The sequence below is a fragment of the Trachymyrmex cornetzi genome, unplaced genomic scaffold (assembly GCF_001594075.2).
Source record: "Trachymyrmex cornetzi isolate Tcor2-1 unplaced genomic scaffold, Tcor1.1 scaffold694, whole genome shotgun sequence".
Classification (NCBI taxonomy): domain Eukaryota; kingdom Metazoa; phylum Arthropoda; class Insecta; order Hymenoptera; family Formicidae; genus Trachymyrmex; species Trachymyrmex cornetzi.
The window spans coordinates 490,039-504,931 of NW_017300019.1; the positions used below are offsets into that span (position 1 = coordinate 490,039).

The 14,893-nt window shown below is 29.0% G+C and overlaps 1 protein-coding gene across 6 annotated transcripts in view; it reads right to left on the reverse strand.

Moving 5' to 3' along the window:
- Positions 1–9,263: 9,263 nt before the first annotated feature.
- The window catches only part of LOC108767586 (uncharacterized), a 23,573-nt gene continuing 17,943 nt past the window's right edge, over positions 9,264–14,893 (reverse strand). For 3 of the 6 annotated variants that reach the window (XM_018517544.1, XM_018517543.1, XM_018517542.1), the window contains exons 4-7: positions 14,745–14,771; positions 12,279–12,524; positions 11,889–12,149; positions 9,264–11,735 (exon numbers count right to left, since the gene is read on the reverse strand). In XM_018517544.1, the coding sequence (XP_018373046.1) occupies positions 11,540–11,735; positions 11,889–12,149; positions 12,279–12,524; positions 14,745–14,771 (730 nt within the window). In that variant the 3' untranslated portion in view covers positions 9,264–11,539. Of the gene's footprint in view, positions 11,736–11,888; positions 12,161–12,278; positions 12,525–14,744; positions 14,772–14,893 lie in introns of those variants that run through there. The other 3 variants (XM_018517546.1, XM_018517545.1, XM_018517547.1) reach the window with 2 other exon arrangements.

Consider the following 14,893-nt stretch of genomic DNA (forward strand, 5'->3'; position numbering starts at 1 on the left):
GCTACTAGGGTCGCCTCACAATTCTTACAAGAGATTTTATACACAACTTCTTGGTGGGAGTATAAGTTGAGATGGCCTTTACCCCTCAGGAGCGGATCCCGAAATTTATCCAGGAGGCGGCCATTGACGCACCGCAAGCGAAATTTTTTCACGGTCATTGGTTTACCATATTGCATCCGCCTTTTTAAATTTTTTAATTCAGTCTAGATTCGCAATCAGCGATCTAAGAAATCTTTGAGAAGCAATCTTAGTTAAATTATTTTGAATTTTTGAATTTAGACTACAGATTCGTGATCAGCGATTATAGTTTTAAAGAATCGGAAAAAAACCGAATTTTTCCAATTTTTTCGCGGATTCTTTCGGTTTTTTTTTCCCAAGGGTAGAAAAATTCATTTTGAAAAAATTCACGCGTGCTCGTAAAATCTACCACGTTTGCTCTCGATTCTTTTTGTAAAGAAAATAATTGCGTAGAGGAGACACCGGGGCTGGTTGTCGTACGGGGTTGAGTGTCAAAATGCTTATGACTCAAACAAGACACGGCAGAAAAATCTCTTTTTTTGACTGTAGATAGCTGATATAATATTAATTTGTTGTGTAAAATGGTTTGCACCACAAGCATTGTATATATTATTTATAGCAATTTTTGAGAAAATAAAGTTGATGAGTAAATTTTTATAATCATCTATTTTGTTGTCTAATAAGTCTTTGGCATTATTAATCGTTATATCTTTGTATTCATAGAAAATGATAATCTTAGAAAATCTTTGCTACAAGTAATCATTATTCTGACTAAGTTTGTGAATACAATCTCTTTTATTAAAAATGGCTATGTGGGGTAGATTGACCAAAATGAGATGAGGTTAGATCATAATTAATTTTAATATCTTTAGAGGACACATTTTCAGAGAATATACTTACAAATATATTATATTTCATATAGATATATGTTTTTTCATTTTTCATATAGAAACTATGGTACAAAAACAAATTACGTATTTTATGATTAAAATAACTATTTTATTTGTATTAGTAATACTATAATTATTATTATTTTTGAGAAAATAAAGTTGATGAGTAAATTTTTATAATCATCTATTTTGTTGTCTAACAAGTCAATAGTAATACTATAATTATTATTATTTCTCAAAATATAGAACTGATATTAAAATAAAAATTGTGTTTTTTATATGTGTTGTTCATAACAAATATGCTACTGCCAATTCTAAAACGTGTGACAATCAACCCAGAACACGGGATTAATTGTCATATTTTCGCAGCTTCATTTAAAATTAAATAAGTTATTTTTATGATATGATGAATTCACGAATAATATTTTTTTAATAAAAGATGTAGGTGTATTGTAACGTATATAATATTTCAAAATCAGGCATCCACTTTTTTTTTTAAATCAATAATCAAAAACTGTGACAATCGGCCCCGGTCTCCTCTATAGGGTACACACTGGGATAATTTGGATAAGTTAACAGAATTGTGGTCTCATAATGTATTCAATAAAACATACGAAACATACAGTTATATGTATTAACTTAAATTACTCTTCAGGCTAGTTGTTAAGATTACATTTGTTTCTAAATTAATTCGTTTAATAATAAATAAATTTCACATCAAGTGATGTAGTATTGTAAACGTAAATATATAAGTTAGCTCGATATTAATTTCAATACTTAAACGAAGTATCTTATTTTAATAATATTATAAAATGTGAGAATTAATTGTAATCTTTTTTATTTCTAAACAAAATCTAACACATTTTGTAATGTGCAGATTAAGACGAATAACATAAAGTCTTTAGAATGAAAAGAATTATAAATTTTTTAATCTAACCGCGATCTAACGTGTGATCACTTGATGTATCTATAGTAATCACTTGCGCAATACAATGCGCAATCGTGTACTTAATGCTTTGCTATGCACCATAGGAAGGTTAGATTAGATTTTACTATAAAAATAGAAAGAAAAATAAAAATTTTAACAAAAGTAAGATTACATAACTTTCTGGATCACATTAATTTGATGAAGGACATTAAAAATTAAATAGCATGTTATAGAGAAAAGTCGCCGATACTGACATAGGTCTCCTAAAGTGACACCCCCTTATTTCTCGGAAACTAACTATTGCACTTTATTAATACTAATAAAATCATGATGTGTTTAGCTAATTAAAGAAGTACAAACTCATAATTCATATATTTGTGGCTTATTTCTATACCAAATCAGCTAAAAACCAATTCTATGAATCCGAGAAGAAAACTCTTACGGTGTTCTTCTGCAAATTGCGTAATTAAAATAATAGTGACTGTATTATTGATAATATTATGTCATTTTAAATGTTTATAGTTTCATAAATTAGTTTTCTTTACAGAGAATAGAATATATCTTTATTTATAAAATAGGAATGTTGGTATTATTTCCTGCTATGTCAGTTTTAGAGCCCATTTTATCAGACGCTCATTTTTGCATAACTTACGAAAAACTTATTGGGTATGGGAATAAGTTTCCGCCCTTTTTGAAAAGAAAAAGATGTGTTTATTTAAACAAATCTATATAAGTGAGTTTATTCAAAGTATGCTCCTTCGGAAGCGACAACTTTTTCCCACTTTTCCGGTAATAAACGGATTCTTCGAATGAAAAAATCTGGTTCTTTTGAAGCGATCCATTCATCAAGCCATTTTTTGATATCTTCATAAGAATTGAATCGTTCTCCAGAAAGGGCCGACTGCATGGATCGGAACAAATGGAAATCTGAAGGAGCAATGTCCGGTGAATACGGCGGGTGGGGCAGAATTTCCCACTTTACTCCTTCCAAGTATTTCTTGACCGGTTTTGCAACGTGTGGCCTAGCGTTGTCATGTAACAGAATCAGCTTGTTGTGCCTATTGTCCCATTCCGGTCGTTTTTCTTTCAAAGCTTGATTCAAAACGTATCAGTTGTAGTCGATAACGATCGCCAGTGATGGTTTCGGACGGTTTGAGCAGCTCATAATATATAATACCTCTCTGATCCCACCAGATGCACAACACAATCTTCGAAGCATGGATATTTCGTTTTGGCGTTGATGGACCTGGTTCACCTGGTATCACCCATGCTTTCAAGCGTTTAGGGTTATCGTAGTAGATCCATTTTTCATCGTCAGTTACGATACGATGTAGAAAACCCTTCCTTTGTTGTCGTTGACGAAGCATCTCGCAGATGACCAAACGTCTTTCCATGTCTCTCTCTTTCAATTTGTATGGTACCCAATTTCCTTCTTTTTGCACCATTCCCATTGCGTGTAGACGTTTTCCAACAGTGGATCTATCAACATTTAACTCTTTTGACAACCTATCGAGCGATAAACATGAATCTTCTTCGAGTAATGCTTGCAATTCTGCATCATCAAATTTTTTCAGTGCACCTTCACGTTCTTTGTCACGCACGTCAAAATCACTACTGTTGAACAGCCGAAACCATTCTTTACAACTGGTTTTCGATGGAGCATGCTCACCGTAAACATCTACGAGTAAACGATGCGATTCTGCAGCACTTTTCTTTAAAATAAAATAATGGAGTAAAACTTCCCGCAAATGTTGTTTTTTTGGAATAAATTCCGACATCTTCAACGCAAAAAAAGTTACTCTTTTTTACTCTTCGAACGAATGCCAACTATTGGGCTCAAAAGTTTGAACACAAACCTTTCAAACACATGTGTTGCCGTTCTATCAAACACACAACTAATGCTACTAACGATATCTTTCTACAATGGGCGGAAACTTATTCCCATACCCAATCATTATTGCAAACAGTATTATAAAAATTGCTTATACTATCTGATAGAAGACACTTTTTATTTTGTATTTATGTTTTTGAAGTTGTATTTTTACCTTTTGTTTAAGAAATATTTGTCTAAAAACAAAGTGGTACGTCGGTATCGGTGACCTTCCTCTATATATATCCTCTATATAAAAATAGCAATTTTTCCAAAAAAACCATTTTTCGGAAAAAACGGAAATTTTTCCGGTTTTTTCCAGCAACTTGAAAAAAGCGGTTTTTTTAAAACTATATCAGCGACCAAAAAAATCCCTAAGAAATTTTCATTTTTGATTATTTTGAAATTCGCAATATCGGTTAGCCATATTGGATCCGCCATTTTGAATTTTGGAATTTAGATTTCAGATTTGTAACCAGCGACCCAAAAAACAATAAAATACTGTCGAAACTATATTTTAACCTGAATATTAGGGCAATAAAAACACAATAGTGTCAAACATTCTCAAAGGATAGACACAACTTTGACTCCCTATATTTCGTAAACCAGTCATATGCTCAATTTAAAAATTTTATGCGATTTTATTGTCTCATCATGACTAATCATTTGGCACAAAATTTGGTTCAAAAATCGAGAAAACGGGCGATTTTTGCAGTAGCTCTTTCTATTACACGATATTGTTGGTTGTATCGTATATGAGTGTGTTGTTGAGAATATAAATTGCACGACACGCTTTACTTTCTTTAATCCTTCATAAGACAATTATCTTTCAGAATAAATTTCCAATTGGAAACCACTTTGGTTCGAACTGTTTGATAAGTGATTTCATTGTTTTCAAGAATCATCAGCTGTTTTTTGTAAATTAACGGAATCTTCCAGTGTCTTTTAGTTATACATTTCGTAACTTTTCTCGATACAATTCACTGGGACTTTTTGAATTTTGATACCCAATTGTGAGATATTTTAAATATAGGATTTACATTTCCTTTTTTTTGTGAGTTTGTAAAGATCACCTTTTTAAATCGATACCATGAATCCTGATTCAACAGCTGCAGTAAATTTATTATATATAAAAATTTGGAAATGTAAGATAATTTTTCTATACGATTTCTACCTGAGTATAATTGTTCTTTCCACTGTCTTAATTGATGTTCAAATGAAATTCTTCTAAATTTTTTTTACACTGATTTTAGAGGAAATATTTTTGAGCAAATTAATAAATTAAAAAAAAATGTATAATATTTTTAAGTACTACAGGATTTTTCTTATTCATTCTTCAAAGAGAGAGAGAGATTTAATTTTATACAATGATTTTATTATAAGGAGATGAATTTAGAATAAATTGTCTTTAATTTTTTCTTCAAGGAAGAAATTCAATGTCAAAGAATTAATTACAGATTGTGTATATATTTTAAAAATCATTACATTTTTGAAAATCTGAATACATATATACAGTCATAAAGCATATAGAAAACTATACAAATTTTAACGCTTCATCTTGCCCGCGTATATTAAAATAAAGATAATCTTATAATCACTCAATAATAATAAACAAACGTGATTAACAAAAGGGCTACGAGTCAGATTTTTCATATATTTAAATTCTTAAAAACACATACGTTTCGACTGTTTGTCATGTATTGAGGATTTTATCTTTATAAGTTTCTTGTTTCTCCGAATCCTTGGGCGAGAAATAACGAAGGCCAATCTCGTTCGTCATGACTTCCACTGGATTTATCAACCATGTACAATGATAACTTATGCGATGACTGGTGGGATCGCTCAAGGATTCAACTCAATTCTGTAATTTTTGTGGATTATTGCTAAAGATGACTCGAATGTGAATCAAAACGTCCAAATAAATTGAAGATTTACACATACAAAGTTTGCGCAACTCTTACAGCACAGCGTTTCACTCTCATTAGACTGTTCTTCACTTAAAAAAATTTTTTTTATTAAAAAAAATATGTTATGAAGTTCAAAGGATAAAAATTATAGAAATCATATTCGTAATATGTGATTTTTCACAAAAATAAAAAAATATTTTTAATGTAAGTATTTACCGCAATGAATGCACTATTTTGACTTCAGATTTGTAATCAGTGATTTCGGAAACCTAGTATAATTTTTATCAAAAATTAAATTATATTTCCAATTTGACATCCACCATACTTGATTCGCCGTTTTGAATTTCTTAACTGTTGCGATGTTTACGATTAACGATTTCTTAAGGATGTATTAGACATATTTTGAAAATATTCAAAAAATTATTAAAAAATTACAGATTGTTTTATATTGTATTTGAAAGTAGTAGAGAAAATTTAACGTTGGTTTTCTACTTGGATAAAAAATTATTTTAATAAGATATAGATACGTGTTCTAACAAAAATATTCAGAAATAATAAAAAAATTATATTTTTTATTAAGTATTTTAATATTATACCTATATATTCAAAATAATTTATATAATATAAAATTTCATTGCGATACACACACACAGAAGATTAGTTGTTTCGTAAATAAACAAAATCATTTTATTTATTTATTTATTTACAGAATAACTAAACAGACAATTACAATTTTGTATAAATCATCTTGAATACTTAAAGTATTTATACGAAAAAATTGAGATTTTTCTTAATGTTATAAAAACATTTAATTTTTAATAACAAATAGATTAAATAAATTATATAAATGTGTTATTAAATAAAAATATAATCTTATTCACACAATTTTTATATGTGCATAGTTCATTTGAAGTGTAAACATTAAACACATTTCCAAATTTAATTTACTTTGCAGAAATTGTACGACCAATAAAAATTAAAAATATGTTAAATATATGTTAAATATAATATGTTTAATGTGTTAAATATGTTAAAAATGTTATTTACATGTAAATATTGTACAAATCGATTCATAACGGTAGGTTTATCCATATTTATATTTTTATTATTTATGAAAGTTATATTGGATTTATTATAATAAATTTTGTAATTTTAATCCTCAACTATATGAGTGGGTTATTTGGAACCCCTATTAAATTCTAACACATTCCAAAATTAGGTGCTAATTAAGTGCTGAAGTGCGAAATTATCATTGGACCCAGGTGAAAATTTTAGTCGGCCGCTATTTTTGTACGGTTAATATTGCAGAGTTAAAGTGAGGGGGTAAAAAAACTTGGAATCTCTTCTCTCTCTCTCTCTCTCTCTCTCTCTTCTCTCTCTTTATCTGTCAATCGCCGTGATGCAATTATTTCATTGTTATTTTGATGCTAATTGTGATGAAATAAAAGTTTGGCTTGGGTGACTTGGACTCGTCAAATGTAACTTCAACAGATTTTTACCGAAAGTGAAAATTTGTTTTTAGTAAGTGCCTGTTTATTAGTGCTGTATTCAAGTATATGTGTTTTCTTATAATTAAAATATACATTCATTGTCAAAAAAAGAATTTTTGCGAGAGAGGCGTCTTGGCGAATCGATCGCTCTATTTTCTCGGAGTTATGAAATCGTGAGTAATGTCAAAATCACTATATATTTAATATAAAATATTTTCATTGCATTTCTAAAAAATAAAATATCCGACATACCTCCGATTATTCCGAGCATGTATAAAAATGCCCCCATTTCACTCGTGCAAATAATTATATTTTCGGAATGAATCAATACAATGTATTTTTCACTCGTACAAATTATACTTTTTGGAATGACTCAATATAATTTGTCTTTTTTTATCATAGATATCATTTTTTGGAATAAAAAAAAAACTGATTGTTGAATTCTTTTCACAAATTGTTCTTTAATATTTTTTGATAACTTATTCATATTTTTCAATTATTATCAAAACCTGTTTATGTTTTGATATTTCGATTCTATACGTTTTGACATTTCATTAGAAAAAAAATGTTCTATTGAGATTTGTGATAATTACAAAGCCAGTTAAAAACGTCATGAGTGATTTGGACATGTAAATTGAAACTCCGAAACAAGACATGTAGTTGAGAGTTAATATTAGATTCATAATTTGCGACATCAAGAACATACATTATATACTCGATTTAGTACAAATTAGATTAAAATTGTAATTTCTATTTTTTTAGTTACCATTTTGAAAAAATCCTAACTTAATTTGACCTCGATTTTTTTCGAAATTGAATAATCTTATTAAAAAAAAATTAAAATTTGAAGACTTTAAATTTTGGAACATGATTTCTCATTTTTCACCTACCGTTTTACATCAATTATTTTGAAAAAAAGTTTGATTAAAATATCGGTCTCGACAACTTTTTTCGAAATTAAATAAGCTTTTATAAAAAAAAACATGAAAATAGGTTAAGATTTGAAAGCTCTAGACAATTTTGAAACACGATTTCTCGTTTTTCCCCTTTATGTGCGTTACAAGTAACGTGTATTTCCATTCCCTGTTAATTATACAATATAATTTAACATATAAAACGTGCGCGCACGCGAAAGATGTTGGATGCGAAGGAAAATTGACTGCCATTGATTGTATCATGAATTTATTTTGAAATGTCTAATAGTCCTATTTCCTTATGCTCTATATATACAAATGATAGCATGATAAAGTATAATACACAGTTTTAACAAACGTTAACAAATGAATGTGCTAATCTAACATATTAAAAATGATATCATATACTAACGTCTTGGACTGGAGCCATCTCTTGTATTTACCTCGAGAAAAATAAAATCACGTATGCGACACGGTTTACAAGGTAATAAGATGTGTTATTTTCATTAAAATAATTTTCATATTTTCATAGACATTTCTCTTCTCGTCGCGCCAAAGAATCACAAAGTAAAATAGTACTTTCTTTTGTCACATATATATATTCGAAGTCTCTTCGCAAGTTCATCATTTGATACAATTATATCAAACTTATATGCTCATGAGCATAATAAAACATAAAAAGAAAAACATAAAACGTAAAACAAAAACTAATACGTACTATTTTGGACGAAATCCGCTTGACTGCAGATATGTCGTTACGTATATAACATGGAATATCGTAGAAACGAAATTATAAATAACATTATGGTTTTAAATGAAATATCGCTCTAAAAAAAAAAACGTTTTTATTTAAATAATAAAACGCCAGGCGTTTTTCTCTCTATCTATCTTTGGATTTCTATATTTTCTTGAATATTTTTCCACTTTGTTGTAATAATAAGATATACCAGTCCAAAGTTTCTCGATAGCGCAATGCAAAGTGTCTTCCAAATTGTAATACCACAAAATATATCGCTTCATAAATAATATACTATATTCACTACGGACAGAATATTCAAACAATTTCTGCCTTACGTGGAAGATTCACGTTCGACGTGAATCAGTCGTTATAATTATCTCTTTATATACACTTGTCTGCCATGTACATTTTTTTTAGAGCTTTCTTACGCTAAAATTAGTGAGTGACGAAAGTATATATATATATATATATATATATTCATTTATTTATATTATATATATATCGCCGGTCGATAACTCTTTAATGCTCTGTCCCACATCGAGAAGAGATAAAATAGCATTTTATACGATGCCCTTAAGAGGGGCCTCCTACTGCGTCCTGCATTCTATTATTGTAAATGGAAATAAATAAAACAAATATTATATCAAAGACAGATTAATATGTCAATATTTCGAGAAATAATTTATTGAACTGAATATAATTTGATTTGTGACGTATTTATATGAATTATAAGTGGAAGACTATTTTAACGTGGTTCCAATATCAATTAGATTTTTTTTTCATCATTTAAACGTTCTTTTTTTGTCGCATTTTCGTGTTATACTCATATAAATGTCTTAACAGTTTTGTTATGAATTGAGCATTTTTAAATGCGTACATAAATTTAACGTATCTGTGAATTGGGTTAAAGGTGTCAAACAATTACAATTGCATAATAAAGCTTCGTTTTCAGCAAAATTGCCTCAATTTTGGACTCATAACGTTTCTTTCTTTATAAGATCTTTATGGTACATTGGGTATCACACTTGATGCGTATAACGCATTTGGCATAATAAATATATTGTTTGTCGTACACTTTTACAAACTTTTTATATTTTTATATAGACGCAGTCTTTTCCACTCGACTCAATAAATTTTCACCTAAACCCATCACGAGATACTTGTCTTCAACAAACTCAAAAATTATTAAATTTTATCATTGCGTAACAAATTTTGGAAATTTTGAAATATTTAAAACAAAAGTTTACAGTGCAAATGTTTGAAAGATGCAGCAGCAATATGGCGAAATATTATTCTTAACTATATTTAAAAAAAAGATACAAAAAATTCAGTTTTATTTTCTTATCAATTGTATAACAATTGTATGACAGTGTCAGATCTTGTACATTATTCATATATCCTACAAATGTATCCATGATATATTGCTCACTGCTATCTTTTCACATTAAGTAGGCATGTTCCGTTCCATTATTTCGCTCAGTACGTCACCACATTCTTCTGTACATAATATATTTTTTTAACACTCGAAACAAAAACTGTTCATCAATAAATTACCTTAACGCTTTTTAACGAGTTTTAAGAAAATGGTATAAAAACTCACGCAAAATTATAGCAATAAATGAATGGTCTAACGCTTTTAAATTAGCTTGTAGCTAGTTATCAGGATACGCACTAGTAATAGCTAGGAACTTGAAGAAGCTTTACTTCCATTTTTCGCTTTTTTTGTTGATATACATTTAATATGCAAAATAGGTTATTCATTCTGAATAACTCTATAGCACGTTATGCCCATTTACAATAAATGGGACAATAGCCTTTTCTTTCTCCGAATTTTCTTTAAAATAGAACTTTTACTTTTTTATACACACAAGATACTAATGCATAATAAGAACACACGTAAAATTGAAGTCTAAAAGAATAATATTCACTGTTGTGCAAAGAGGTAGAAATGAAATGTTTGTATGTATCACGCGTTTTTGCGTGCGCGCGCGCACGTGTGTGTGTGTGTGTGGAAGAGAGGGACAAAAGTATGTATGTATGTGGAATGATAGGATACATTTAATTTGAAAATAAGACCGTTCTCTATTTTAGGTCTATTTTGTTGTGTAACAATATAATAATCTTTACATTACAACAGATTTCTCAAAAATAGAAATAAAATAAATCAATGATTGACGTCAGATGCAACTTTCGTCTCGATTTTCGTGTTGACAATTCCCTCCTTTATCGTTCTTGTCTTAACAAATGACAGACGTGTGCAAGTAAAGCGTGCTTTGTCTCAACAGCGGATATATCAAAAAAATTTTGATAACAATTTGGCAAAAGATACAATTCAATTATATGTGTACCATCTTTCCCAAGCCAAAAACGCTATAATTACGCATATCCGACGATTCATTGTCAAGATAGAGAAGAGTGGACGTTTACACGAAAATTGGATCGAAAGAGACATCCAATGCCGACTATTGAAATAAATCTTTCTACGTAGAAAGCAAATCTGAATTGTCAATCATATTTTAAATTTACACATTTCAATGTTATTTACAGTTATGTCCTCTTCAATACACTTTGGAGAAAGAAATAGCTCTCACCACTGTGTCACTTTACACTTTGAATTCGTCAAAATCAATGTAAATTTTGTCGCGCATCATACGCGACGTTATACACTTGTATTTAGATGCACCTAACTTTCAAAGGCGTTCCAAAATACGATCATGAGAATATCGGCTTTAGAATGCCGAATGGTAATAATCATAAGTAGGCCAGTAAGGCTGTAGCCAATCCTAGCTGGTACGTTGCCGCTTTTTGGCAGGGTGCTCTTCGGACGAATGAGCTAGGGAAGGCATGACCATATCTCCTCTATTGAACATATACTTGAATTGTGGCATATATTTCATTATACTCCTAATATGGATTAAAGGTAGATCTTCTGTTAATGAAGAACATTTGCCTGCTTCCATTAACATCTTCATTTGCAGCCTGCAAAGTTTTATTTCTTTTATATAAAATAGATTATTTCATAAAATATAATAAGCATCAATTATAATCATTATTCCATTTATCTATCTATTTATGTTTTTATACTTGTCTATATTTATTTATTTATGTATATATATATATATATATATTTACCTATTTCCTTGATATAATTCTATACGTAGTACATCTGTAAGAACTTGTCTACAACTCTCGATGTCACAGGCAGGAAAAAAATTGGAAACGAAGTCAGGAAGTGTCATCAGCAATTCGCTATAGATGTAAGGTTTGAAATTAATACAGGGTACCATCTTTTCTTCAAGTAATGCTTTTTGTATTTGGTATGGTTGTACATGACAAGTAGTAATATGTTGTGGGTCCGATATTGGTATCAGTGGTTTCTTCCCTCGTGTATCCCTAAAAAATAACTTAAATGTGAATCGTACGCTGAATCAAACACATTTTATAATATTTGAATATGCCAAAAGAAGAATTAATCTAATGTATATTCATTTAGCTTACTTAATAATAAGTAGTAATATATACCTGGAACCGCTACTACTGTTGCCGCTGCCGCTGCTACCATTAACTGGTATCAGAGGAGGTGGATATTTCGAATGAGATGTATTATGCACAGATGGCGTATGCCTTTGTGGATGTAATAAATTTGCTGATGTAGGTACTGGCATTAAAGCTTGGACTTGTTCGCTTAAACCAAGCATTTGTGGATATGTAGTTGCTGTGACTGCATTAGGTACACCTAACGTAGGTGTTGTATATGTCGTGGTCACCCTGAAATACAAAAATTATATTATTTTTTACTACTTTATTGAATATCTGTTACTAAATTTCATTTATTTGATTTCTGTCATTAAAGTCTTTAACCTTTTTAGCAATAAATACGAGTGTCTATTAATTTTGTGTGTGTATGTTTATTTTTGTTACATTTTTATATCTTTACATAAATTAATAAAATATTCGATACAATTTCACAAAAACAACACAAGATTTATGCAAATATGGTTAAATTACATTATATTTACATATTTATGTTTGTACAAATTACAAATATAATTTAATTCAATTTTTAATAAATCCATTTTTTGCAATATTAAATTGTAAAAAAATAAAAGATAAAGTAGATTTGTATAAAAGCAACTCCCATATGCAAGGGAGGATACATAAACTATATATAAATTATATACTTCATTAATATGACAAAAGAAATCACTTTTATAAATGGATTTATAATAATGCTGTCAACATTTAATTCATCCATTACGTATTTTAGACATTTTTTACTCATATTACTCGAAATATCTCTCATTCAGGTAGATAGATAAATGAAACCTTTTGTAAATGATTTCTAGAAAATAATATACACTACTCAATAAAAAATAGGAAACACTTTCTAACATAAAATTGCACAATATTCAGAACACCATAACTAGGTGAAAAATCAAACAAAAATCGCAAACAAAAAATCAAAAAAACATTTGAAAGCTTGAAATCTCTTCGATAATTGATATTTCAATCTGACTGATCCTTTACGGAGCTATACGGACACAAATGGACACACGTCAAATCTGAAAATTTTATACAAACTTTACAAAGGTCTATGGCGTGAAGTAAAATTCACACAAAAATGCGGTTTACAACAGTCGAAAGAGTGAATCTTTACCTTCAATTTGCTTTTTTTATTGAACATTGTACGATTTTTTTTCACCGAGTTGTTGAAAAATTACTTACTTTTGCTTCAACGTTGAATAAAAAAGCAAATTAAAGATAAAGACTTTTGTAATAAAGTTGTTACATACAAAAATGATTTGAAGCATTCGAAAGTTAGCTTTAAGCTTTAAAACGCTTATTTTAAGCAACGCTTCGTAATCATTTTTCGCAGAGATACGTAAACCTTGATTTTGGCTTTTTTAACGCTAATTTTAAATGATCCTTTAACTTTAAGATAGAATAACATTATCAAAAATGGTCGTAATGAGATTTTTAAAGAAGCATTTTAAAGATTGAAATCTCTACAGTAGTCGGAAGAGTGATTCTTTTCCCTTAATTTGTTTTTTTTATTGAGTATTGTATGATTTTTTTTCATCGATTTTTATTGAACGCGTTAAAGCAAAAATGATCACTTTTGCTTCAATGTTGAATAACTCAGTGAAAAAAAAAACCGTACAATAAACAATAAAAAAGTAAATTAAAGGTAAATATAGATTCACTCTTTCGACTGTAAATCGCACATTTGTGTGATTTTTACTTCACCTCAAAGAGTAAAGTTTTTAAAGTTTTGTAAAGTTTGTAAAAAAATTTCAGATTTGACGGATATCCAGTTATGTCCATATGGCTTCGTAAAGGATCAGTTTTCAGATTAAAATATTAATTATCGATTTCAAAAGTAAAAATTTCAACCTTTCAAATGCTTTTTTGATTTTTTGTCTACGATGATTTTTCACCGAGTTAAGGTGTTTTGAATATTGCGCAATTTTGGGCGTGTTCGAAAGTATTCCCTAATGTTTTTTGTTGAGTAACGTATAATAAAATATATTATTTTACGTTAGAATCATTGTAAGATACTAGTTGTCGTTCGAAGCCTTTCTCATTCGTAAATAAACTAATTGGCTTTCGATCTTTACTTGGATATATTACAGTTACTAAATTTTTTCAGATAATAAATTTCTAATTGCCTAAATATTTAGATATATACAGACTATTTTGTTTATACATTGACAGCAATATAATAAATCATACATTAAGCATTATAAAATTTGAAATATTATATGACGTAGATATTGTGTGTGTAAAGTAGATTCATGACTAATGTATTTAATGTACTTAATGTATCACGCAAAGAGAGAGAAGCTTTAAAGACAGTCATGTAAATTAATTATAAATATTGATGTTAGATTTATCTATATGATTTACAGTTTGAAATAAAAATTTATGCATGCTATCTTATTTCTTATAATAATCTATATGACAATAGTATATGTTACAAGGACTCACCAGTCATCCTTCCCATAGGTGGGATAACTATACAAAAAAAAAATCATACGTTGTATGTACAAATGCAGAAAGCTATAGTGCAGATACTCTACATATAACGATTATAATTACGCTTTATATATACACACATTATATATATATATATATAT